The following is a 27430-nucleotide window of genomic DNA, read 5'->3' as shown; positions in this document are numbered from 1 at the left end:
TTTTTTTTCCTAACAAAAAAAAAAAAAAAACAAACAAACAAAAAAGTCTCTAGAGAGTAAACTGCAACCATTTTCAGAAGACTTTTCTAGGTACAGGGTGAAACTCCCTAATCCTCTAACTTGGCACCCACTAACCAGGAGCAGAGGTGTCTACACTGCAAGGTAAGCTCAGGGTTCAAAGACATGCTCAAATCTAACCCCACTTCTGTCTCCACACAAATCATGCTAACATAGGTTTTGACCCAGGGTCCCAGGACCATGCCTCTCAGGTGTGAAGGGTCTGAGCCAGGGTTCAAACCCAATTGCTTTGCGATATAGATACATCCCACTGGACCCATATTCTTGGAATCTTCCAAAAGTATCACACATTCCCATTGACCAACTTTCTTTGCCCTCTGGATAGTCAAGTCTGGCTGACTGTCAAGATTTCTCCCTTTGCCCCTGAAACAAATGGTTATAGTGGTCACATTTTGAGAAGGTGACGGTATGAATAGTTGGACTGAAGTTCACATTATACAATGTCATCACTGGAGCCTCAGGATAGAATTCATGGTTTAACAATTGCTAACCTAGGGTTATAAATCAATGTATATGCTCAAGCACTATGTTAAACTCAGGGTCTGTTAAATCAAGTTTTACTAACCAAGGGCTTACACTGAAATGTGGACAAAAAAAAGGCAGTGATCAGGTATTTCAGAGTAGCATGAAGGACGCATTATTGTCTCATTTATTTTGCCACAAAATTTTTGCAATCTAGCTTCTTGGCTTACAGAAGTGCAGTTCCTCCATTTTAGAAGTGATGGCACAGGAACCAATTCCTATCAACTTGAGACTGATATTCTGGATTTGCTCTGTCTAGTAGTATTGTTTCTTCTAAAGTGTGGTTCAGAATTAATGCAAATCCCCCCAAAAGTTTTTTCCATTATTTAAATAAGCTTTTGAAAGCTTTATATGCAACTATAGGGACTAATTCTTCAGTGAAAATCAACCCAAAGTAATTTTGCTGTTCCCAATGAGTTTAGGAAATTCTACACTTTTCCCTTAAAGACTTTAAGATTTTAAGTGACCAAACTAAATTATGCAGAAACACTATTTTAACTTTAGTAAGCTTTTGCCTCTATTGGTATATTTCAGCTAGAACCAGAACCCTTAATTATATAATACAACTAAAAACTTTAAACACAGAGCTTAATTACCTGGGATTCTGATTCAGTTTTGTACTATGCTAAGAGAATCTAAATCTAAGCATATTTATTAGAAAAATACAGAAACTGAAGTAACACTGATAAAATTGGTCCTAAGTGCAAAATGGAAGTTGAATTTGCAAAAGTTCTGTTAAACACTGCAAAATCTCTTTGTCAACCAAAAGGCTGACAATGGGAAAGTATACTTAGAAGTAATATAACATTTGTACTTCTTACCTGCTAATTCTTTGAAGGTAAGCTCTAATTTAACTTGCTCTGGAGTTGAACCTCCTATAAATTCAGTTTTGAATTCCATATCTGTGAATTCAAGATGAAGGATTTCCTTCTGAAGTGATTTCTTAAACCATGGTCCTCTTTCCTGATCTGATCGTAGGTCAGGTATAGGGAAACGAACAGAAAGATCTAATGCTGGTGAAATGACTTGCACAGAAACCCTGCAGTTTGCAGGTGTACGTGAATCATCCAGAAAAACTTCAGTAAATGCCTTGTGCTAAAAAATATAAGATGAAAAACAAACTAGAGAAGCAGCATTAATTAGAGAAGCAGCAAACTTTACAATATGAAAGCAATTACTGACATGATACAATGGTTGTAATAGGTAAACCTGCATTTTTAATACGATTTCATACAGTACTGTGCATGACCTATAAATTAATCTGGGTCACCCATATTTTTTTCTAAGATCTTTAGAACAGGTACTGTCAAGCTTCTATATTTAATCAGGATTGAAAAATAAAATAAAGTATTCAAGACAGAGCTACTATATAGGAATGCAGAGCTGTTTCTAGGTTCTCATTATTGGAAGGTCAAATGGTATTTTGGGACTCTTGCATTAAAAACAAAACAAACAAACAAAAACAAAAAACCCAACAACCTTCCAAGAGACTAAGAGGTAAAGTCCTGGAAAATCTTGGATTTTAAAAGTTATAGTCAAATTTGACTAATGTGTTAATATTTCATTATTATTCAGTATTTCCAGGCCTATCACTATGCACATAAATTAATTTCACTGGTCACTGGTCACTCACCAGACTAATGTGTTTGTTGTAAGATGTGTACATGTGAGATGCCATCATCTCTACAGTGGTTAGTTTCTGTGGCTGAAGCAAAGAATTTAGTCTGTCTACAATACTGATATCCAGTTCACAAAATACTGGACTTAATTTGATTTGTAATTCCGCTTTCTGTGGAACACAGCTCAGTCTTCCTTGACTACCCTGCAAAAATAAGTACATTAATATTCTCAATGAAACACTGTAAAGTAAGTTATAAAAACAAAAGATTCTTGCAATATACATCTTTATATACAACTACCAAAGTAGTAAGTTTACCTTTAAAGATTACAAAAACCATTATGCTACAGTATAATGCAACAGGGCAGTGAAGTGGGTTTTTTTCAAACCTTACCTGAGGTCCTCTGTTATCTGTGTGCTTATAATGGAGCTGAAGGCATGGAAGAGGATGTGTATCATTTCCATTTTCAGAATGAAATGTTAGGAGCTTGAAAATTAAAAAAAAAATTAATAGATGCAAAACAAACAAAAGAACTAGAGAGCAGTAAAAGGCACAGTATACCTAAAAAGCGCCACAAATGGCCCTGCCTAAGATGCCAGCAAATTCTGTGTTCAGCTGCTTGTCTGACAGTCAAAGATCCAGTAAACAAAAAAAACAAAAACAAAAAAACACAACTTCTGATTCAGACTAGCAAAACTGCCCAGAAGGTCCTGAGCCTCACATACCATATTTGAGAGGACCGAGGAAGTAATCAATAAGCACAGATACAGCTGGAGCAGATGGACTATAGCACCTAAACAACAACAACTAGGGCCACCATCACAAATCCAACATCACAGCCTCATCTCAATTTCAGCATGAGATGCGTGAAGAGAAAAAACCTAAGAAAACCTGCCCAGTTCAACAGGGTGGGAAACAGCCCTATCTTTGAAAATTTTCAACCTAATTTTAAAAACAACTCCTTTTGCTTCACACACACATAACATTAGAGAAAGTTACATACTTCACCAGGGGCAGGCAAAATACAGCCCACAGACTGGATCTGGCCTACCAAATATTCAGATTCAGTCTTTATGGCCCAGCGGGGACCCTGAGACAGGCTCCTTGCATGCTGCAGTCCCACATGCTGCTCAAAGTAGCCAGGGACCAGTATACGTGTGTCTGTGCAGCGCACTCCTAGGGGAGAGGGGAACTCCTCGCCCTGCCTCCACCCCGGCACTGTCCTCGCAGCCTCCCAATGACTGGACCAATGTGAGCTGGCAAGGGCAGAGCTAGTGGGCACATGTAGCACATGGAGACAGGCTGCTCGCTTTCCCCAAGCAGTGCACAGACACATGCTGGACCGAGCAGCCAGCCATTTTGAGCAGCGTGTGGTGCCGCAGCACCCAGGAAGCCTAAGACACCAGCCGGGGACCATCTATGGTAAGTGTCTCACAACCAGAGCCTGAACCGATACCCTCTCCCATATCCCAGCCCAAGATTGCAACCCCCTCCTACACTCAAGCACTCTGCACCCTTCCTACACTCCTGTATCCAAACTCCCTCCCTGCTCCTGACCACCCTGCACCCCAAACCCCTGCTCAAGTCACAACCTCCTCCTGCATCCAGGCCTTGCACTACTGCTGCTCCCCAATCCCATCTCAGGTCAGAACCCCCTCCTGAACCCAAACTCCCTCATCTCCTCCTGCACCCCAAACTCCTACCCAGAGCTCCATCCTGTACCCAAATTGTGTCCCAAACCTCACACCTTCTCCATTAATACTGTAGAAAAGTGTGGCCACTAGCCACTTACCAAATTCCTGGAATGACCATCCATCAAAAATTATTGCCCAACCCTGTACTTGACCCTTTGGTGAAAAGGAAAGAGGTCACTCTAGCTCATTCTCTGAGTTTTCAATTAAGGTTTAAGTCACATTTTAATGCTACCCAATCACTACAAAAATACAATAAATTAGTAATTTTAACATTTCCGATTCTAAGAGTAACCTAGGATTTCCCTTCTGAAAACCTCTTCTGTCAACATTTTGTTCATTGGCTAACATCACTTGCATAGCCAACAACAGTTACTAACAACAATAACTTTAATTACCTCTGTATAGTGAGGTTGACTGGAGCAAGAGTCAGTAGAGAAAAGACATTCCAATAGTTCCATATGCCCAATGGACAAATCTGTACTTAAGCATCGAGAAGCAGATTTTTGTCTTTGTTCATAAGAGACTTTGATGCCAGTACCTATAAATCTGTTATGGGAAATAAAAAGTATAAATATGTATAAAATGGATAACTGTAATCACGTTATGTATAAAATGGGCAGCGGTAATCACTTTGAAATTTCAGAAACACTTGAGATATGTGTGTGTGAGTACATATATAGTAGGGCTGTCAGCTGATTAAAAAATGAATTGTAATTAATCACACTATTAAACAAGAATAGAATACCACTTATTTAAATATTTTTTGGTGTTTTCTAAATTTTCAAATATACTGATTTCAATTTCGCGATAAAAAATAAAGCGAGCACTGCACATTTTGTATTATAAATATTTGCACTGTAAAAAGCAAAATACATATTTTCAATTCACCTAATACAACTACTGTAGTGCAATCTCTATTATGAAAGTTGAGTTTAAAAATGTAGTATATTTAAAAAACAGCATTAAAAATAAAATCATGTAAAACTTTAGAGCTTAAAAGTCAACTCAGTCCTACTTCTTGTTTGTCTGAGTGATTGACTGAACAAGTTTATTCATATTTCTGGGAGATAATGCTGCCTGCCTCTTATTTACAATTTCACCTGAAAATAAGAACAGGCCTTCGCAGAGCACTGTTGTAGCCAGTACTGAAAGATATTTACAGGCCACATGCACTAAGGATTCATACATCCCTTCATTCTTCAACCACCATTTTAGTGGATATATGGCCATGCGGATGACTGCTTCTGCCTGATGATTCAAAGTCAGTGAGGAACAATACATGTTTCATATTCTTTATCAGAGTCAGATGCCACCATTTTCTTTTTTGTTAATGTGGGTTCTATAACTTCTGCATTGGAGTGTTGCTCTTTTAAGACTTCTGAAAGCAGGCTCCAGACCTCATCCCTCTCAGATTTTGGAAGGCACTTGAGAGTCTCAAATCTTGGTTTGAGTACTATAGATTTCTTTAAAATCTCACATTGGTACCTTTTTTACATTTTGTCAAATCTATAGTGAAAGTGCTCTTCAAACGAACAACACGTGCTGGGTCATCATCCAAGATTGCTGCAACATGTAATGCATAGCAGAATGTGGGTAAAACACAGCACAAGGCATACAATTCTCTCCCAAGGAATTCAGAAACAAATTTAATTACCACATTTTTAATGAGCATTATTAGCATGGAAGCATGCCTTCTGGAATGGTGGACAAGCATTGAAGGGTCATTTAAATGTTTAGCATATTTGGCTGTGACAGATTGCTGGCTAAAACAGAGCTCTGCGACTACAGCTTGGCTGAAAAGGGCAATGGAAGCCAGCAGAGCAAGCCCATGCCTGAGGGGCTAATGGGAAGCAGCTGTGGGCCTCCTTAGCTAGAGGGTGGCTGAGTGTGCTCCCCAGTCAGAAGGAGAGGCTAGCGGAGTTTGCTGGGAACAAAGCTCTGTAAATAGAAGATGGTAGGAAGTTGGCACAGACAATAAAAGGCATGGGTGATTGCCCCAGAAAGGGTCTCTGGTTGATTTGTGGCCAAAGAAGGGGACCCAGAGCGAGAGGCCTGGGTGAGGACCTTGCCACATGGCACATAAACACTTGTTTTCACTTTTAGGTAACATTGTAGGTAACAAGTGGGCAACACTATCTCCCGTAAATGTAAACAAACTTGTTTGTCTTAGCAATTGGCTGAACAAGAAGTAGGACTCAGTGAACTTGTAGGTTCTAAAGCTTTACATTGTTTTGGTTTTGAGTGGTTATGTAACAAAAAATAAATCTACATTTGTAAACTGCACTTTCACCAAAAAGAGATTGCACTACAGTACTTGTAAGAGGTGAACTGAAAAATACTATTTCTTTTGGTTTATCATTTTAAAAATTTATAATCAAGAAAGAACTTTTGTATTCTGTGTTGTGACTGAAATCAACACATTTGAAAACCAGAAGATTTACTCGGTCTTGTTTGAGTCCTTAACTCAAATAAGTTTGGTTTTTTTTTCATTTAAGTCATTGTTCTGGGGTGGGGTTGGGGATGAGGGGTTCAGTACGCAGGCTGTCCAAAGGACAGCAGACTACCTGAGCCCTCTCTCACTGCGGCAACATAGGGCCAGGTGAGAAGCACCAGTCCATGACCACTTCAGTGGTCACAGCCAGGGGAGGGGTTCATGTCCCCTGGCTGGGGGACAGAAACACAGAAACAAATGGACACACAAACCGACAAACTCTCTGAAATATATATAGTAGATAGCTGACCCTTTCTCCAGCCCTGCCCTCTACTGGTCCAATGGGATTATAGCAGTCCTGCTTCCCATCTCTGGTTCCTTGCTGCTCCAGTTGTCATTCTACAGGATGACTGTCCCTCCTACCAGACCCCTCCCTTTCCATTTTATGAGAAAGGGTCTAATTCCATGCACATCCCATTGTCCTGGCACAACCAAATCTTTATCTTGCTTTAAGTTATGATAAGCAGAAGTTGCATACCAAATTTGATGGACCTAGTTCTTACCAATTAGGAGGAGTTCTTGAAAAAATGGACTCACAAATGGACAGACAGATGCACATTTCTAAAATATATAGTAAGATATAGGAAAATATCCAAAATATTTAATACATTTCCATTGGTATTCTATTTAACAGTGTGATTAATTTTTTTCTGAGTTAACTGCATGAATTAACTGAAATTGATAATCCATATATATTATATATCTGCTATAAAGAAATACATTTTACAGTGATAGTCAGACTGAGGCATGGGAGCTGCAAATGGCTCTTTAATGCATCTCCTGGTGCTCTTTGAAGCACATGATTGTAAATCTTTGTGCAATTTCATTATTAACCAGTGTAAGATATTAGCCAAACAAGATGCTTTAACTGTTATTAACCACCTGTAGAATATTTGGTCAAGAGAGTTATTTTGCTATGAGAACAATATATATAAAATAGCAAATGAAACCATGAATTCACACTACTATGCCTCTTTTGGGTGGTGTTGCTTGTTAATTTGACTCCTGAACCACTGAGGTCTGAGTATCATTGCATTAGTACTTACAATAGGCTCTGCCTTTAGGAACCTAGGATAACAGAATCCACCTATTTTCCTATTCTGTTTTCAACTGTGATCAAAGTCTAATGATTCACAGGAACACATAAAATCTCTACAGTGCACATACTATAATTTGGCATCTGACGAAGTGGGTCTTTGCCCACGAAAGCTTATGCTCCAACACTTCGGTTAGTCTATAAGGTTCCACAGAACTCGTTGCCGCTTTTATAATTTGGCAAGATTGGAAAAACTGGATCTCGATTCCCTGTTCACTTTTTTCTGTGCCCCAACAGCCATCTCATTTAGCACTAAAAAGAAAACCAAACTCAAAACAACAGATTGCATGTACAATAAGGTTGCTCTATAAACTATATCTATTTCTTAAAGATGCCGCAGAAAACGGAGAAAATCCTGATTTATACTCAGGACTGTGTGTGTTCGATTGCAAAACCTGCATCTGTTTTGATTTATCTTGGTGTAAAGAGATTTAGGATGAGTTGTACACACATAGTTCCCTCTTTTCTTTTTTTTTTTTTTTAAATATTACATTTTGGAACTAAAACTGTCCAAAACTATTTTAACATCTAATGAAAAAAACAAATTTCTAGTACTTCAAATATAGTATGTATGGTTCCAAATATTTATGGCCATAAACCTAAACTGTCAAACTTGCTTTAAAATATTTGGTTGTTTGTTGTATTAGTTAATAGGCAAAGTTGTACCTAAGGTGGTCATGAGAACAAGCCTCTGCAAATACTTCTCGGAAGGACAGAAAATCTTCTGTTGAAAACTTAACTGGATCAATCTTTTCTATTCGGGTAAAGAAATCCAATGCCATTGGTGTCAGTGGGTTAAGGTTCAGTGATGTTTCAGGTGGTGGAAGAGGGTCAATGTGAAGTACAGATACCGAGAAAGTGCCCAGTGCCAGTCTAAAAAGAAGTTCAGGCCTAGATTCATCCATTGAAACAGATCTGGATGGAAGGGCTGAAATATAAAATTAAATTACATTTCTCACTAAAAGCCTGCACAGTTTTTACATTTATGAACATAGCCTTAAGAAATACATAAATGTCAAACTACAGATACTACGGAAATCACAATAAGGATAATCTAATACATTGGAATATATTACATTGAGACAATTTAATTATAGAAGATTTACACTCTTTGTAGAACTACTCAAGTTTCCAGTTAGAATCATAGAGCTGGAAGAGACCTCGGGAGGTCATCAAGTCCAGCCCCCTGCCCAAGGCAGGATCAATCCCAACGAAATCAACCCAGCCAGAGCTTTGTCAAGCTGAGACTTAAAATCCTCTAAGGATGGAGATTCCACCACCTCCCTTGTAACCCATTCCAGTAGTTCACCACCCTCCTACTGAAATAGTTTTTCCTAATATCCAACCTAGACCTCCCCCACTGTAACTTGAGACCATTGTTCCTTGTTCTGCTACCTGTCACTACTGTGAACAGCCTTTCTCCACCCTCTTTGGAACCTCCCTTCAGGAAACTGAAGGCTACTATAAATCCCCCTCTCACCCTTCTCTTCTGCAGACTAAACAAACCCAAATCCCTCAGTCTCTCCTGATAGGTCAAGTGCTAGCCCCCTAATCATTTTGGTCACCCTCCACTGGACCCTCTCCAATGCGTCCACATCCTTTCTATAGTGGGGGGCCCAGAACTGAAGACAATACTCCAGATGTGGCATCACCAAAGCCAAATAAAGGGGGAAAATCACTTCTCTAGATCTGCTTACAATGCTCTTCCTAATGCAACCTAATATGCCATTAGCCTTCTTAGCTACAAGGGCACTAATATCCACTGTTGACTTATATCCAGCTTCTCATCCACTGTAATTCCCACGTCATTTTCTGCAGAACTGCTACTTAGCCAGTTGGTCCCCAGCCTATAACAATGCTTGGGATTCTTCCATCCCAAGTGCAGGACTCTGCATTTGTCCTTGTTGAACCTCATCAGATTTCTTTTCTCTTCAGTTCATCTGTAGAAGTGTATTTTGACCATGAAAGCTCATGATACTATATATTCTTTTTGTTAGTCTCTAAGGTGCCGAAGGATTACTCATAGCTTTTAAAGTTACAGACTAACATGGCTACCACTCTGGTAGTTTAGTTGGTTATCTTCCCTTACCGCATTTCTAAATGTGGCCAAATCCCCCACCTAAATGAAAAACATTCATATAACCATCTCATTCATTTATGAAAAAGCAGCTAAGCAGGAATCTGTGCAGTAGACTTACGTCATGAAGTGCAGCACTTAGCAAAACCTTTATAAACTATAATGTCTAGAGGAAAACTGCTACTTCAATTAATGTGTGATTAGGGAAAGGTGACATTTTGGTGGTCTGGATTTTGCTTTTGCTGAGTTTCAGAAAAACAATAAAATATGTCCAACAACAGTATAAAACGATGAGAAAGTAAACACATGTTTACTTACAAGTCCTTCTTAAAGGTGTTTGGTGAATAATAATGGGTGAAAATGATGTACCTCTTGGTGGCTGTGGAGGATCTTGTTTATTAGGGTCATGAAAATCACCCCAAGTTGGCTGAAGCTAAAACACAAATATATTTGATCTCTCATTTCCATAGTACAACAGTTCAAGGATGAATCTAATACAACCAGTAACATAAAACAAAAAAACAGAATGCAAGACCTTTGTTTGTATGCTATCAAAAGTAGCTTTCCAACTTGCCATTTTCATGGTATATTAATCAATAGTTTGTTTACTCTTTATCTCGGTGTCAAGACATGTTCTTAACTCTATCATGATCTTACTCTAGTATTTCTGAAAGGTAGATAACATTGCCCTCACAAGTGGTACATGTTCTGTTACCCAAGAGAAACTAGAATTGCTCTCTATGACCCCTATTCAGGAAAATATTTAAAAGCATGTGCATAAGAACTGAGTAGTGGTAACTTAAACCACAGTAATACTTAAAATAAATGACAGGCTATGTTAACTTAAGCAATACCACAAATTTGTGTGCTTTTATTCTGTTCCTGGTCTTTTATATTAAACAGAGAGCTGTAGAACAGGGTCTGTCACAAATACTCCAAATAAACGTATAGCAGTTTGGAAACATACATAGTCTTATTTCCTGGTCTGCTAACCAAACATGTCACAATGAATGGAAATCTCAAGTTTCAAAGCTGCAGCTTGCTATGGTAATTACCACTGAAAATCTAATTCCTTAATAAAGGAAAACCAGAAAGTGACTTTATAAATTAAGGAACCACGCAAATTTGCCTGTTGATACTGCCACAGGAACAGAAAACTGCATGTGCGTACTTACTACTGTGTTAAGGATTTTTCAATATGACTTAGCAATGAGGAATCAGTGTGAAAATAAAATAAAACTCCTACTCTACAAAGATGTTAAATGTAAACAAGACTATACCACTGTTGCACTCAATGGAGATCCTGCCGGTGTAGTAGTATATGTACTAGTTAGTGACAGGTCTAGATCCATAGTTGGTGGGTCTCCAAGAGGTGGAAGAGAGGAGAGACTGTGCGACATGTCCATGTCAGCCATTGAGAAGAAAACTTCTTCTTCTAAGGAGAAATTGTGTATAATCAATTATGAGTTTTTTTCTAATGACAAATATCCATTTTAGTTATAATACACTAAATTTAAAATAGCTACAGAAACAAAATATCCTGGATATGATGCTAATTAGCTAAAAAGTTTATTCACAACATTTCCTAGTTCACTTATACTAGATCTCAGTAATAACTAAAGGGATTTAAAAGAAAAAGAGTGTGTGTCAAAGCAACACAAAACACCAAATACCAGCAATGGAGTAAGTACACACATAATATAAAATGTTTACATTTATTTTCATGTGCAGCTTAAGACTGCTACAGGCTGCAGTGTTTAATTCATACTTCCCAAGCTGAATCAGATATAAACTGGCACCTAAAAAAAGTCAGTAGCAAATGATCCATGGACTCAAAATTAAAAAGTAAATATACACAACCATTAAAACAAATAAAATACTAGGTTATTATAAACCTTTGTTAATGGAGCTATGCTAATCTAAGTATTGATATCTTTCAGATTCCAGGTTTCTTCATGAAATTCCTGTCTTAAATCCAAATACATTACTACAATCCATGACTATTTAAACTAGGTTTTTATAACAGAAAACTAAAAGATGGAGCTTTATGGTATTCTTTATTTCAGTTAGTTCCTTCAAATACTAGTTCTGAAAGGGATTTTACTAGAGATGTTAAAATACAGTTAATTGACTAGTCGACGGAATTTCCATCGATGACTTGACTAGTCAATAGGCAGTTCCACATTCCTCCTTTGAAATGTTCCAAAGCCCCCGCTCTACGTGGCAGCAGAACCTGGGGTCAGCTGGGGACCCACGGCTGCCCCTTTGAAACACTGCCTTGGGGTTTCAAAGCAGCAGCACTACCACTTTGAAGTACCCCTTCACCACACTTTGATGCCTCTACATTATTGGATAGTCGACTAGTCTTTAACATCCCTAGATCTTCTAGCACTAGTATCTGTTTTGTTGTGTATTAGTGTCTTATGGATACAACATGAATAACTGGAAGTTGCTTTAGACCAAATGCCTCATGTAACCTATCAATTTTAATGTCACAATCTGCTGGATCTATATATCTTATTTTGATGTACGTATCATTCTTGTATGTAAAGTTAGAAATATGGACTGTGAAATGGCTTGTGGTTTTAAACGCGCAAATGAAAACCATCAAGGGTGTTTCCCTCAATTTCTAAGTGATCACTTGTAAACAGCCTCTTTTGTCCTCCAAGACTAAGCAGTGGTTGGTTTTAGGAAGACATGTGACCACCACAAGTGGTAAGAACTGACCACGTAATTTTCGATGGAAAGGGAGAATGTAGAAACAAAGAATTCCCACCCAAAAGGAAGGCTATTTAAGATGCAAAATTTTCAGGCTCTTTGTCTTTGGCTGGCATGACACACCCAAGGAATCAACCAGAGACCCCAGGGAAAAAAGATCTTCCATGGCTTGTAGGTCTATCTGAAATAAGAACAATTTTAGGGTAAGTTTGCAGTAAGCTTCAGTGTGTTAGAACTAGTTATGCGTTTTCTGTTATTTAAATTTGTAATTTTCACTTGCAAACTCTTAAATCCTGCTGTTTGCACTTAATAGAATTACTTTTATTTACTATCAAGCCCAGTGTAAATAAATGTTACCTGGGGGAGCAATTTGTATGTACATTCTCCTTTCATTGTTAAAGGGGGCTTGCCTGATTGATTTATTTGGGGCTCTGATCCCATTTAGGGAGTGGGTTTCCTGATTGCTGTGCTGGAAACTGCATTCTCCTAAGACCTGAAGAGTTTTAGTGTCTGTATTGCTCTTTGGCATGGGGTGGAGGGATTCAGGGGGAAAGATGATCTCAGTTCTGTGCCTTGGCTGGGAAAGACCAGAAGATCTGGTCCCACAGGACAGGGTGGTGAGAAGCCCCAGACAGAAAGGTGGCCAGTGTCAGTGGCTTTATCAGCACACAGAGAAGCAACCCCAAGAGGTCTTCTGTGACCACACCTCGTGAAAGTGTTCAGACTAGGGATGTTAAGGACTAGTCGACTATCCAATAAGCAAATGCAAATGCTTATCGGATAGTCAGTCGACTAATTGATTCCCTCCACCTTGCTTCCTCTATCAAATAGAGGCAGCAAAGTAAAGCGAAAGAGGGTACTTGAAAGCAGCAGTGCCACACAGCTGATCCTGGGCTCAGCTGTGCGGTGCTGTGCATGTGGAGCCTGGGGACTCCCCAGCTGACCACGGGCTTCGTACAGCATTTCCCCAGAACCTGGGGTCAGCTGAAGAGTTCCCAGCTGATCCAGGGTTCCACAGAAATGCCACGCTGGAGCCCGAGATCAGCTGGGGGGTCCCCAGCTGACCTCAGGTTCCACGCATTCAGCACTGCAGAACTGAGCTTGGGCTCAGCTATGTGGCGCTGGTGCTTTGAAACACTGAGGTGGCATTTGAAAGGGGCAGTGCCGCACATCTGAGCTGGTGATCAGCTGTGTGGTGCTGCCCCTTGAACGCCGCCTCGGTGTTCCAAAGGGGCAGCCACACAGCTGATCCCCAGATCAGCTGTGCAGCGCTGTTCCTTTCAAATGCCCAGGCGGATTCCCTAGCTGATCCCAAGTTCCCTTGAAATACTCTGGGGAGGTCCCAGCTATCCCCAGCTCTGCGTGGTATTTCAAATCGGCAGTGCAGCATGAAGCCCAGGGTCAGCGGGAGACTCTGAGTGCCCCACTGACCCTGGGATCCATGCTGCGCTGCTGCTTTGAAATGCACAAGAGTCCCGCTGGGGACTCTTGTGCATTTCAAAGCTGGCACTCGCATGTAGCCTGGAGTCAGGGGGACTTCCTGCTGGCCCTGGGCTGCATGCAGAGTTATGCATTCCTCCTTAAAAATGTACAAGAGCCCCCACTGGGGTTCTTGTACATTTCAAAGGAGGAATGTGGAAGTGCTTATCGACTAGTCAATTAACTGCTAGTTAACATCTTTAATCCAGACTATTAAATGCCCCAAATGAACTATGACTTCATTCTGGGCTACTTACAGGAATAGCCCTTATATCCTGATTTAAGGGTATAATTAATGGAAAATAGTAAGTTTAAAAATTTATTAAGGTTACTGTTATTTTGCCCTTCTGAAGAGTGCTTTAACACTGTACATTCAAAATTATTTTGCACAATGTTCATATTAGGCTGTCTGATACACTGGCATCACGTTTCATACTCACCACGGCTAGAAGGCGTTCTGGTGGTCTCCGTATCATAAAAGCTCTGCTCAGACGATGCTCCTGCTGACAAAGATTCTTTTCTTAAGTAACGCTTCAGCTCCATCTGAATCCGATACTCGTCTTCCTGTTGCATTGGTCGGTTCTTTCTATCTTTATTTGACAATTCTATCCTGCTGGGGTTCTCTGTATTCAAATAGAGGAAATAGAAACAAATTGTATTTCCCTCCCAATCCACCAAGGAAACTTCAACCAGTCAGAAACTGCCTGATAATTCATCAAGTTAACTCCTTTTTCACTTTTCTCAGTACAAACCTTCATAAAAACTAGCCCCTTTTTAAAGAGGAAGCTCTTGAGGTTAGGTAGTCAGAATAGTTACAGGCTATGTCTACTCTACAGAGTTTTTTCAGAAAAATGGCCATTTTTCCAAAAAAAACCAACAACACTGCAATTGTGTTCTTTTTGAAAAAAAATTGAAAGAACAGAGGGGTATTTGGACATTCGGAAACCTCTTTCTACAAGGAAGAAGCCTTTTTACGAAAGAGCTCTTTCAGAAAAAGGCGTATGAGGACCGGGAAGAGGGAGTTCTTTCAAAAGAGGAAAAAGCACAGCTGCCCTGGTGGCCACTCTGTCCACAGTAATCACAGCTTAAATGCGAGATAGTGTCCACACTGAATGGATGCTATCTTTTGAAAAAGCGATGCACTTTGGCAGTGTGGACGCTCTCTTTTGGAAGAAATTTTTTTGGAAGATGTCTTCCGGAAAAGCTTTTTCCATAAGAAGCCTACAGTCTAGATGTAACCACAGGCTACTTTTTTATTAAAATTTTTTGGCTTATGTTGGCTTTAAAGTGATAAGGAATAGGGCTATGAAAGTGCATCAGAGGCAGCACTGTGGAGGAGGGAAGGCAGGTTTGAGCAGGTACACACAGGGAGCCAGCTTAAAAGCACATGCACACCAGTTCCTAGGAAGCCATATAACCACTGATATTTTCAGCATTTACACATTACTTAATTAAATGCATTTTCACATCCCTATTATGACTACACCATCTACAAATTACATTATAAAAGACTTGGCCCCAATTCAATCAATGGAATAGGAAAGTATTTCCAAAATTCTTTTCAGAATTCAAACCATTATTTAAACTGACACATTAATTGAGTTTACAGCATTGGAATATATCTAGTGATACACCTGACCAATAACATAATTTTTATTCTTTTATCAGCTAGTATTCAAAAAAGGATTGTACATTTATATAAACAATAAGAGCATCCATAATTATACTAGATCTGGTCTATATACATACATTTATCAATATGAAAAATTCAAACCCTGAGTGATGTAGTTATATCAATCTTACGTACAACCCTCCCATCCTGTAGACAGTGATACAGCAGTAAAAGAGCTTCTACCATTGACATAGATACCATCTCTCAGGGAGGTGGATTAATTATGTCTCCAGAAAAGTACTCTCACATTGGTATCGTGTGTCCTCATTAAAGTGCACTTGATGTACCCCACTCTGGTCAGAGAATATAATTTTATGAATTATACCAAACAAAACTGTTTCACTGCTATATTGCAGGGGTCAGCAACCTTTTCAAACAAAAGAGCCAAACTACATCAAAATTCAGAACATGTGGTCAACAAAGAACCATATAAGAATGCCTATTTGCATGACTTAAAATATACAACTTAATATTATTGATAATTGACGATGATTAATAATAGCATAAATGAAACATTATACTCACAGACTTTATTTAGTGGGACTTCTGATGCTGCTGGAGATGCAGTTTGTGAATGTGTGGGGAGCGGTGAAGGAGTCAGGATTGGGGTATATGAGGGGCTCAGGACAGGGGGTTGATGTGTGTGGGAGGTCCAGGAGGCAGGGCAGGGTGCTAGGGATGGGAAATAAAGTATGTGGGGGGATGGGGGGCTGGATTATTTTACCTGGCTGGGTTGGCCTGCTGCACCCAGGCAGCAGTGGCTGGATGAGAGGCTGAGCCAGGATCGCCACAGCCAGATCGTGGCCTCCCCTCCTACCCATGCTGCAGCAAGAGGAGAGCCGCTCCCGACCCCTCTTGTGGCCAGATGGGGGCTAGACCATGGGGCCTGGGCCTCAAATGGGGCCTTGTTGGCCAGGTTTCATTTTAAATAAAGTAAATGATGATGTCCAGCACAAAAGGTTTCAACATTGTCTCTATTTATGACAGGGGTGGGGAACCTTTTTTGGGTCAGGAGACCACTGACCCACAGAAAAATCAGCTGGGGACCACATAAGTGAGAAGCAATAACAACACAAAAAACCCCTCCAAAACCCTCCAACCCTCACTAATGTGGCCCCCAACTGAAACACCTCACTCCCCTGGAGCTCCAACCCCATGGTTGGGGGAGGTTCAAGGCCTCAGGCCAGATTAAGTCTTCTAGGTTTCCAGGATTGGTGGCTTTTGTGGGCCCCCCTAGGCTCTGGGGTGGGGGCAAAAATGAAGGGTTCAGTGTGTGGGACAGGGCTGCCAGTGAGTGGGATAGGGTGCAGGATCTGGGTGGGAGGTGGAGTGTAGGAGGAGGTGAGGGGGTGAGGTCTGGGTGGAAAGCAGGGTGCAAAAGCAGGCTGAGAGTAGGGTGTTTGGCAGGAAGTGGCAGGTGCAAGAGAGGGTAAAGAGTCTGGCCAGCAGGGAGGATGCAAGAGTGGGCTGGGAGTAGAGCGTCTGGCCGGGGAGAGGTGCAAGAGGAGGCTGAGAATAAGGTGTTTGGCCAGGGGGGAGGGGACAGGAGCAAGGGACGGTGCAGGAGCAGGCTGGATGGTAGGGTGTCTCTTCCGGGGGCAGAGTGCAAGAGCACGCTGGAGGCAAAGTGTCTGGCCAGGAGGGAGGGTGCAAGAGTGCACTGTGGGTAGGGTATATGTCCGGGGGAGGTACAGGAGCAAAGGAGGGCACAGAAGTTGGGTGAGGGTACGGGGTCTTGGTAGAGGATGTGTGAGGGGGGATGGAGTGCGGGGTCTCATCAGGGCAGTGAGTGAGAGGCCTGGGGATACAGGGACTTGGCAGGGAGGTAAATTAGGGTGCTGGGAGTGCAGGGTCTTAGTGTGGGGGGGGGGCCACTTACTTGCTTTCACGCTGCTTTCAGGCATGGCCTCCTTCTGCTCTTATCGGCCAGATTCTGGCCAATGGGAGCAAAGGGGAAAGCCTCCAGGAAGCATGTGCCTGTGCTGCTGTCCCCCAGCCGGGGGAAGAGAAGCAGAAGCTCGCAGAGCCTCTTCTGGTTCCAGCTTCTTCCCCAAAAGCTGGATCTGGCAAGGAGGCATGGGGCTTCCCCACCACCACCCAGGAAGCTGGCACTGGCACTCCAATCTTGCAGGGAGCATGAGGCTGGAGCACTAGCACCGATTCCCTACTGCAGGGGGAACTAGTGGGGGCTGAGCTTGAGCAGCAAAAGAGCCATATTTGATTCCCTACTGAGCCATATTTGGCTTGGGAGCCCTAGGTTGTCAACCCTTGTTATACTGTCCTTTTCTCCCTACGCTACTCCTCTTCTCTCCACACACACACTTAATTATACCTGCCACGTCAGCACAAACTAAGATTTTAAGCTATTCAAAAAGACTGTTACAAAAATGGACAGCATATAGAACAATGGAGCCTGGAGACCTTATGGGAAATATTATCTTTAGGTAAATAAACAGATAATAAATATTAATAAGCTGGTATAGTAATTACTATGTACCTAATCAGGGGACTTGTTTATTGTGCAAGATTTCTTTACTGCTTTCTATCTCAAAGACACATTTAATATTCATATAATATTTACTTGCCTGGTCCAGCAATGGCTGCTAACATGTCCAACAGAAGATGTACCTGCCTTGGTGACAGGAATAGGTGTATAGAGTCTATTTGGCCATCGACATCCAGCTTAAAAAAAAATTATAAACACTCAGAATAAAGACATACCTTTAAGCTTCTCCAATTAACTATTAGTTACTTGAGAGTGTACATGATCACTGTACAGCAGCAGCTCTCAACCTTTCCAGATTACTGTGTACCCCTTTCAGAAGTCCAGTTTGCCTGGAGTACCCCAAGGTTTACCTCACTTAAAAACTAGTTGCTTATAAAATCAGACAAAATGCAAAAGCGTCAGAGTACACTATTATTGAAAAATTGCTTACCTTCTCATTTTACCATATAATTATAAATCAATTGGAATATAAATATTGTACATACATTCGGTATATAATTCAGATTGAACCTCTCTAGTCTAACATCCTGACCAGTGACAAACCAGAGAATTTGCCGAACCCCAGGAGGTCAATATTAAACAGCATTACCAGCACTTCCACTGCTTACTGGGCTCTTAAAAGATGTTTAGGGGTAAATTAGTGCTAAATAACACAGAAAACTGAGAGTTAGGGCTGGCGGCTGTAAACAAACTTTATGGGACTGTGGGAAACTTGGCCACACCCATGATAAGTGGATATCTGTCTAACTAAAATCATGCCGGACCACAGATGTTGCTGAACCACAGTGGCGGACTAGGGAGGTTCTTCATGTACATAGAGCAGTATGAACAAGTAAATGTCTATGTGAAATTTTAGTTTGTACTGAATTTATTAGTGCTTTTGATGTAGCCTATTGTACAACTAGGTAAATATCTAGATGAGCTGGTATAGCCCTGGGAAGTGCTCTGTGTACCCACAGGTCTATGGGTATTCCTGATGGACAACCACTACTCTGTATAACAAGTCAATTAAAGCTCTTCTTCTTCTTCTTTCACTCTCTCCTCTGCTGCCAGCACCTTCAAGCTGCTTTTAAGTGACCTGCAAATTATATCTAGAAGCTTTGTAGCACACAGTCTTCCTCCAACATTTGGGACTGAAACTTCATATTCTTACAATTGGGAACAGCCTGAAATTGAACTGTACAATTGCTTCCAACTTTGGGTTTCATAGTGGTTCTATAAAACATTGCTACTGTGCCAACGACTATTTATTTAGTTATACCATACACACACAAAAAATATGCGCTCTTGGAGAAAAATCCAGGATAATAATTTAACAGTTAGCAATTTTGTTACTTTAATATTCTTGAATGTAATTAATGGCATCAACATAAAGCTTATTTAAAATACTATAAACAGAGTAATAAAACTTAATGTACACTACCTTAAAAAATTCAAATAACGTATACATTAAAACCTGCCTGTCATTATTAAGAAAAACATTCATTTTGTATAATATTAAGTTATACCCAAATTTATTATAAACTGCTACAGTAACAAAACACTTAAGAAAATTAAACTAATTCTCTCAAGACCACTAGATAGTATTTCAACACGGGCTTGTTCCCAATGATTGCTGTAGGATTACTCCCTTAAAGGCTCATAAGGATTTAAGGTCCAATTCTCAGAGCCCTTACTCTCCCACTTGTTGCTCCATCGGTAAATGTTATATGTTGGAGAAAAGATTTGCTGGAACAGGTATTTAGAGGGCATATATGGTAACAGTCTTCATAAAAGATATCCTGTGATAGCGATTAGCACAACTAACATTTGTGAAAGGACTCAGAGGGGAAGCTGTGTTAGTCTGTAACTTTAAAAAAACAAGTAGTCTTATTGCACCTTAGAGACTAAGAAAAATATATATATATAGTTAGTCTCTAAAGCCGTGGTCCCCAACACTGTGCCGGCGTGTGGCGGGGGGGAGCGCCAGCCCCGGGCGTGCGGCACTCGGCGGGGGGGGGAGGAGCACCGGCCCTGGGCGCACGGCCCTTGGAGGGGGCCCTGCCCCCGGGCACGCAGCTATGGGGGGGGCCCCGCCCCCGGGCGCGCGGCTGGGGGGGGGCCGCCCCTGGGCGCCCAGCGGGCAAACAGCCACGCCCCCTGGAGCCCTACAACCTCAAAAGGTTGGGGACCACTGCTCTAAAGTACTACAAGACTACCCGCTGTTTATTTATGAAAGGAGTAACATTACTGTAGAAACATGACTAGATTCTTTCTATAGTTGCTACAGTTCATACACATATTTAATTTTTTATTACAAAGTTGAACCTCTATAGTCCACCAGTACCCTTGGGACCTGAACAGTGCTGTAACACACAATTTGCTGAATCACAGGAGATCAATATTGTCTAGCAGCATTACCAATACTTCCACTGTTTACTGGGCTTTTACAAAACAGTTAGACATAAGTTACAACTAAATAACAGCACAGAAGGCTGAGAACCAGGATTGGTGACTCTAAACAAATTTATGGGACCACAGTAAACTTGGCCACACTCATGATACATGAATATCCAGCTAACTACAATCATGACAGACCACAGATATTTCCAGACCAGAGAGTGCTGGACTAGAAAGGTTCAACCTATAAAAATAAAAGTTAAGTATGTCCTGAAGCTGAGTCTTTATGTTTATATATTGTGACTTACTGGGCTTGACAAACGGCGGTGAAATCTACTCACTGCGCATGCACAAGACCCGCATTGCGCATGCATGTGCCGCCGGTGAATGGGGCGACTGGCTGAAATCTACTCGCCAGTGATTTGTCGAGCCCTGGTGACTTGTATATGTTTGGTCTTCCTTACTACATTATCTTTGAATCTGTGATTTTTCTATTAAATAACCTTTTGTTTATTTTACCCCAAGCAGGTCTCTGTCATATACAGGCAGTCCCCGAGTTACGCGGATCCGACTTATGTTACTAACGGGGCTTTTCTTGCCCCGGAGGACGGGAGCGGTGGGACGCCCAGATGCGCCGCGGTCCTCCGCCCCCGTCCTCCGGGGCGAGAAAAGCTGCTCCCCGTCTCTCTGGTCTGCAGGGAGATGGGGAGCAAAGCCTTGGAACACGCCCGCAGCGGGACAGCCCGGGCGCGCTTGAGCTGTCCCCCTGCGGGCGTGCTCCGCGGCTTTGATCCCCGTCTCCCGACCAGCAGACCAGGGAGACGGGGAGCAAAGCCGCAGAGCACGACTGCAGCGGGACAGCCTAGGAGCGCTTGGGCTGTCCCGCTGCGGGCGTGCTCCAAGGCTTTGCTCCCTGTCTCCCTGCAGACCAGGGAGATGGGGAGCAAAGCCGCGGAGCGCGCCGGGGCTGTCCTGCTGCGGGCGTGCTCCGCGGCTTTGCTCCCCGTCTCCCTGGTCTGCTGGGGTGGGGGGAGCAGCTAGTGCCCCCCCCCAGCAGACCAGGCTTTTCTTGCCTACCCCTGGGGTAGAGCAGCTGGGGGCTGCCAGGTTGGTCCTGCAGCGCCGCTCCGGACCAACCCGGCAGCACCCCAGCTGCTCTGCCCCAGGCGTCCTGATTCAGCCGCTGCTGGTCAGTTTCAGCAGCGGCTGAATCAGGACGCCTGGGGCAGAGCAGCTGGGGTGCTGCTGGGTTGCTCCAGTAGCGCCGAGGAGCCGCGCTACTGGACCAACCCAGCAGCACCCCAGCTGCTCTGCCCCAGGCATCCCCAAGTCAGCCGCTGCTGAAACTGACCAGCGGCTGACTACAGGAAGACCGAGGCAGAGTTGCTCTGCCCCAGGCTTCCTGGAATCAGCCGCTGATCAGTTTCAGCAGCAGCTGACTTGGGGACGCCTGGGTTTCTTAAGTTGAATCTGTATGTAAGTCAGAACTGGCGTCCAGATTCAGGCGCGGTTGAAACTGATCAGTTTCAGCAGCGGCTGACGCCAGTTCTGACTTACATACAGATTCAACTTAAGAACAAAACTACAGTCCCTATCTTGTACGTAACCCGGGGACTGCCTGTAAACTGTTGGGAGTGTGTGCAAAGATGGGAGGGAGAGGGTGGATTTCACACCTTTTGAGGTAAAGATGCAGAGAAGAAAGGTCTAAGGGTCTGGTAGTTAAGAACTCACACCACAGATGGGTTTAGGGAGACATGGGACTCAAAAGGCTGTTCGGTCAGTAACAGAATATGATTAGACTTAAAAATCACAATACCATTTACCATACCAACGCACAACACTGTTTTTCCCACTATAATGCACAATATTGCACAAATCATGCCAGAAATGTTGCACTGTGTTCTATTTAAGATCATCAAATGTAAGTGCAATACAGAGCCCTATACACAGATCTTGAACTAAAGAGGTTTTTTACCTTGACATCTTCAAATAAATGTAGTGACTGACAGTAGGAAAACTTCTGACTTTTAAAAGGGATGCAGCCAAGCACCTAGCTACTAGTAATTCTAAAACTGATAAACAGAGATGTTAATATCTTGCAATAATTTGAGAAACACGCTGCATTTTCATAGAATCTTTCTTGTCAGCAAATGTTGCCAAAAAGACTTTATGTCAAGGATTTTTCCTGACTCAACAGAGAGAAAAAAGTTCTAAAAATATCAACTAGAAATTGCAGGATATGTAATGAAATTTCCCACTGTTGTGTAAATCATACTGAGTAGTTTCTGTTCTCTGTATTTTATATATATTCTTTGTTTAAATTAACCATATTTTCAATTTAAACTTAAAAATAATTTCTGTCATTTACAGTTTGTGCATCAGTGTCAGAACACACTATAATCTACAACTGTGAGTATCTTGCATAGAAGATAATTTCAGAACCAATTTTATAACTGAAGTGAATATGAATATTCATGTGAGTAAAGTTTATACCTAAATGCTTGGAGGATCAGGGCCTTAAATTTCATTGTTTAATCTATAGAAGTTTTAGAAAATTCAAATAAAATAGCCTACCAGGCACTTATTTTAAAAAATATGTAATTTAATTCATTGTAAATTTTAATCTAAAATTTCAACTGTATACATTTTCAAATTAGTTTTTATGAGGAAAGCCTCAACGTTCCTTTATAAGTTATTATTTATACCAGTCTCTTTTCTGCCATTTCAATAGGAGGCTACACTACACCGAGCAAATATAAATGGGTAGCAACAGGATTTTCATGAAAACAAAGCAATTCTCTTAGGAGTTACTGCAATTGATAGAACTCAAGCTGTCTCTAAGATACAAGGCACCTTCTTTAAGAAACAAACATCACTGTATTGTCTGTACTTTTTAAAGTAATTTAAATTGAATCACCAAATGATTTACCATAGCTTTTTTTTTTTTTTACAATTTGCTTTGGTAGGAGTTGTAAGGCATGAAAATGGTCAATATGCGTATCTACCAAAGAAAATAAGACACCCCCTAACGCATATTGGGACAAATTCCATGCTCAATTATTAGTGTGCAATTCCTCTGATAATTGCACACTTGTGAACAGAGCAAAACTGCCCGTAATGTTCTGATGCACATTCCATGAATTCCACAATGTATTCTCAGCATTCTATGACCTTATTAGTTAAATAAGATGTTCTAACAAAGTTTATTGCTTTACTTTGAAATGCAGATAATTTAAAATAAAATTAGAAAAATTAAACATAGTCAAAACCAATTATGTTTCCTTAAAACTCTCAAAACTTTTACAGTAGTCAAAACCAAAAACCAAATAGCTGCTTAATAGTGTCCAATTAGTTAAAGACTATAAACCTATGGCTAACCTTAGCTCCAGGAAGTACTTCATGTTGCTTTAATGTAAGGCTCAACTTCATCCTACCAATCAGCCTACTTATTTGTACAGGATCAGAGGGAGCAACTTGTGGCAAGTTTCTAGTTAACTGTGGATGTGGCTCATACACAATTTTTGGATTCCAGCTCGGGGAAAGCTTTGGTTCGGCAGCCTTTAAAAATGCAAAGGGAAAAAAAGAGGCAATCAGCATGCATCCTAGTATCACAACTTTTACATATAGAAGTCTGATAAATCTACACTAAATGTAAATGACAAAGTTTCACTTAAATGCAAATGACAAATGTATTTACTAGCAAATTTTATATAAACAGATAACAAAAGGCGCTCTAAACATTGAAGCATGAGGAAGCAATGAAATTTTTCTTTGAATAGTAAATTATGGAGAGATGCCAATTTTCTCTCCATAGATTAAGGTTGCACTGAGATTCAATTATTGTATGTCCTATTTTTAGTCTTCTATAATTTTGCTCTTCAGACTTCACCATCTCCACTCTTACATAAGTGTTTGACAAATGACACTACTATTTTTTCCCCATAAAAATTCACAAGGGTTGCTGGGATCAAGTTTGAGAACCAATAATGTCAATGAATTAAGAGTGCAATGAGCTACCAAAATACTGTTCCAAGAAGTTTAATTCCTTGACATTTCAGTATTAGGCTTATATGTATATCATAATACAATATACTTTATCCTTCATCAGTTCTACATATTTATAGAATTTATTTATTTTTACCAACTGTGTAGCTGAACACACTGGAGAGGACTTTGCTGATGCTGGAAACTCGTCCCAGAAGAGAGAGACACCTGAGAGCTGAAGTAACTTGTGAGCAAAAGCTGTGGGCTGATTTACATTAATTCCAGAGTGTTCATCAGCAGTTTCATCACAATACATAGTTCTGGGAGACAAAAGCATGGAAATAAGTATGGTAGGGATGTCATGCACACTTTTATCTTCTATTGTATCATATACCATCTAGTTTATGTTTATATATGCTCTCTCTTTTTAGATTGCAAATGGGTGGAAATCTTGAAGATCTTGCAAGATAATAGCAGTTGTGCTATACTTTTGAGGTCAATGTATCATAATATAAGATCATACTATTTATTGTTTAAGCTAGTCTCAGAGTGAAGGAGTTTTCCCTATGCTACTATTTTTGTTTGTTTACTTTAAGACACCTGTAACTGTGTTTTAATCTCATCATTATAATATGGTTCTGAAATGGATAAATCTACAACACAGGTATTTTATATAGTCTTAAAACACTACTGGGATAGAACATTTTATTTATCTGTCATTATTCTTTAATTAATTAACGGAACTTAAGTTATGCCTAGGATACAGGCAGTCCCCGGGTTACGTACAAGATAGGGACTGTAGGTTTGTTCTTAAGTTGAATCTGTATGTAAGTCGGAACTGGCGTCCAGATTCAGCCGCTGCTGAAACTGATCAGTTTCAACAGTGGCTGAATCTGGACGCCAGTTCTGACTTACATACAGATTCAACTTAAGAACCCCAGGCATCCCCAAGTCAGCTGCTGCTGAAACTGATCAGCGGCTGATTCCAGGAAGCCCGGGGCAGGGGCTTCCTGTAGTCAGCCACTGGTCATTTTCAGCAGCTGCTGACTAGGGGACACCTGGGGCAGAGCAGCTGGGGTGCTGCTGGGTTGGTCCAGTGGCACCCAGAGCGGCGCTACGGGACCAACCAGCAGCGCCCCAGCTGCTGTACCACAGGCATCCAGAGCAAAGCCGCGGAGCACGGGGGCAGCGGGACAGCCCAAACGCGCCGTGGCTATCCTGCTGCCCTCAGGCTCCGTGGCTTTGCTCTGCTTTGCTCCCCGTCCCCCTGGTCTGCAGACCAGGGGGACGGGGAGCAAAGCGGCGGAACACGCGGGCAGCGGGACAGCCCAGACGCGCTGTGGCTATCCTGCTGCCCTCGGGCTCCGCGGCTTTGCTCTGCTCTGCTCCCCGTCCCCCAGGTCTGCAGACCAGGGGGAGGGGGAGCAGAGTAGAGCAGAGGGCGGAACCCGCGGCCAGCTGACAGCCCAGACGCGTCTGGGCTGTCAGCTGGTCGCGTGCTCCGCTCTGCTTCCCCCCCCCCCCCATGGTTTGCAGACCAGGGGGAGGGGGAGCAGAGCGGAGCAGAGCAGAGCGGCAGAACGCGCGGCCAGCTGACAGCCCAGACGCATCTGGGCTGTCAGCTGGCCTCGTGCTCCGCTCTGCTCCCCCCCCACCCTGCAGATCAGGGGGAGGGGGAGCAGAGCGGAGCACAGCAGAGCGGCGGAACGCGCGGCCAGCTGACAGCCCAGAAGCGTCTGGGCTGTCAGCTGGCTGCGCGTTCCGCCGCTCTGCTCTGCTCCGCTCTGCTCCCCCTCCCCCTGGTCTGCAGGGGGGGGGGGGAGCAGGGCGGAGCGCGCGGCCAGCTGACAGCCCAGACGCGTCTGGGCTGTCAGCTGGCCGCGCGTTCCGCCGCCGCTTTGCTTCCTCTCCCTGTTCTGCTCGAGACCAGGGAGAGGAAGTGCCCCGTTCGTAACTGCGGATCCGACATAAGTCGGATCCGCGTAACTCGGGGACTGCCTGTATATCCAAAATTCACCCATCTAAATTTCTGAAAATAAATATTCTCTAATAAAATACCACTGAATTGTATAAACAGAAGAGTGGAAATTTTAATGTAAAAGATATAATATATTATAGGAACCCACATACAATTGTATTTTAACTAAAATAACTCGAATGGTATACTTCTCTGTTATAAATCTTAAATTAGATGTTCTCTCTCTAAAAGCTACTCTTTCGCAAACTGTTTTATGTACATGGGATTTTTAAGGGGGAAAAAGGTGGAGGGATTCAGACAGACAAGTTTACTGACCAGTTCTCTCGAACTGAACTCATCAGCTGTGACAATGGGTTTTTTGTTGTTATTTGTTTAAGAACAAACTATAATTAGTTCAGATTTTGTGTGTGTAAAAACATTATTTTATAGTGATTTTAATATTGTGCAAGATATTTTTGTTGTTATGATGCTGCCAACTGAAATGAGCCTATTATTGAAATGAGCTAAATGAATACCTTATGAACATGTACGGTTTATAAATAATTTTAATTGTAATAATTGTAATTTGCTTTGCACTGTATGTGAGTTCTTTTTGCACATCATGCAAAAGCTATAATTCTACTGATCTGGTAATACTTTTGTTGGATGAAGGCTTCTTTCTTATATATAGAATTGCAAGGTCAGATTTTCAAAAGTGTTCAAGATCCACAACAGGGGCCAGATTTTCTGAGTTAATCTTAATTCAAGCACCTAAACAGAGGTGGCCGTTTTAACATTGGGAGCTGTTGGGTGTTGACCATATAAGAAAATCTAGTCATTCATTTAGGCCAGGGCTACTCAACACGTGGCCCATGGGCCACATGTGGCCTACAGTTTGTTTGTTTGCGGCCCGCAGTGAGGTTTGGGTTTAGGCAGGGCTCAATACGTGGCCCGCGGGTGGGACTCAAAAAAAAAAAACAAGTAGTCAATATAATGGTCTTCTGGTGATATGCATTTTAGTGGTTAAATTCCTGAACAGTCATTGCTCATTAAAAGTGCTGCTATATGGATGGAAATCGGGTAAATATTGCATGTTAATAATATCAGCAGAACTTACTTAAATGGGGCCTGTGTATTGTGTAGTCTTGCCTAAATCTC

General features: G+C 41.7%; 1 protein-coding gene across 3 annotated transcripts in view; it reads right to left on the bottom strand.

Moving 5' to 3' along the window:
- The window catches only part of ATG2B (autophagy related 2B), a 95090-nt gene that overhangs the window by 57197 nt on the left and 10463 nt on the right, over positions 1 to 27430 (bottom strand). For 2 of the 3 annotated variants that reach the window (XM_006133706.5, XM_025189916.3), the window contains exons 5-15: positions 24473 to 24635; positions 23710 to 23889; positions 18032 to 18128; positions 14215 to 14397; positions 10858 to 11012; positions 9896 to 10010; positions 8167 to 8428; positions 4309 to 4459; positions 2613 to 2705; positions 2234 to 2422; positions 1422 to 1695 (exon numbers count right to left, since the gene is read on the bottom strand). In XM_006133706.5, coding sequence (XP_006133768.2) covers positions 1422 to 1695; positions 2234 to 2422; positions 2613 to 2705; positions 4309 to 4459; positions 8167 to 8428; positions 9896 to 10010; positions 10858 to 11012; positions 14215 to 14397; positions 18032 to 18128; positions 23710 to 23889; positions 24473 to 24635 — 1862 coding nt within the window. The remainder of the gene's footprint in view (positions 1 to 1421; positions 1696 to 2233; positions 2423 to 2612; positions 2706 to 4308; positions 4460 to 8166; positions 8429 to 9895; positions 10011 to 10857; positions 11013 to 14214; positions 14398 to 18031; positions 18129 to 23709; positions 23890 to 24472; positions 24636 to 27430) is intronic. The other variant, XM_025189917.3, reaches the window with a different exon arrangement.

The sequence above is a fragment of the Pelodiscus sinensis genome, chromosome 5, assembly GCF_052426305.1.
Source record: "Pelodiscus sinensis isolate ZL-2025 chromosome 5, ASM5242630v1, whole genome shotgun sequence".
NCBI lineage: Eukaryota > Metazoa > Chordata > Testudines > Trionychidae > Pelodiscus > Pelodiscus sinensis.
This window is presented reverse-complemented; position numbering and strand designations above follow the sequence as displayed.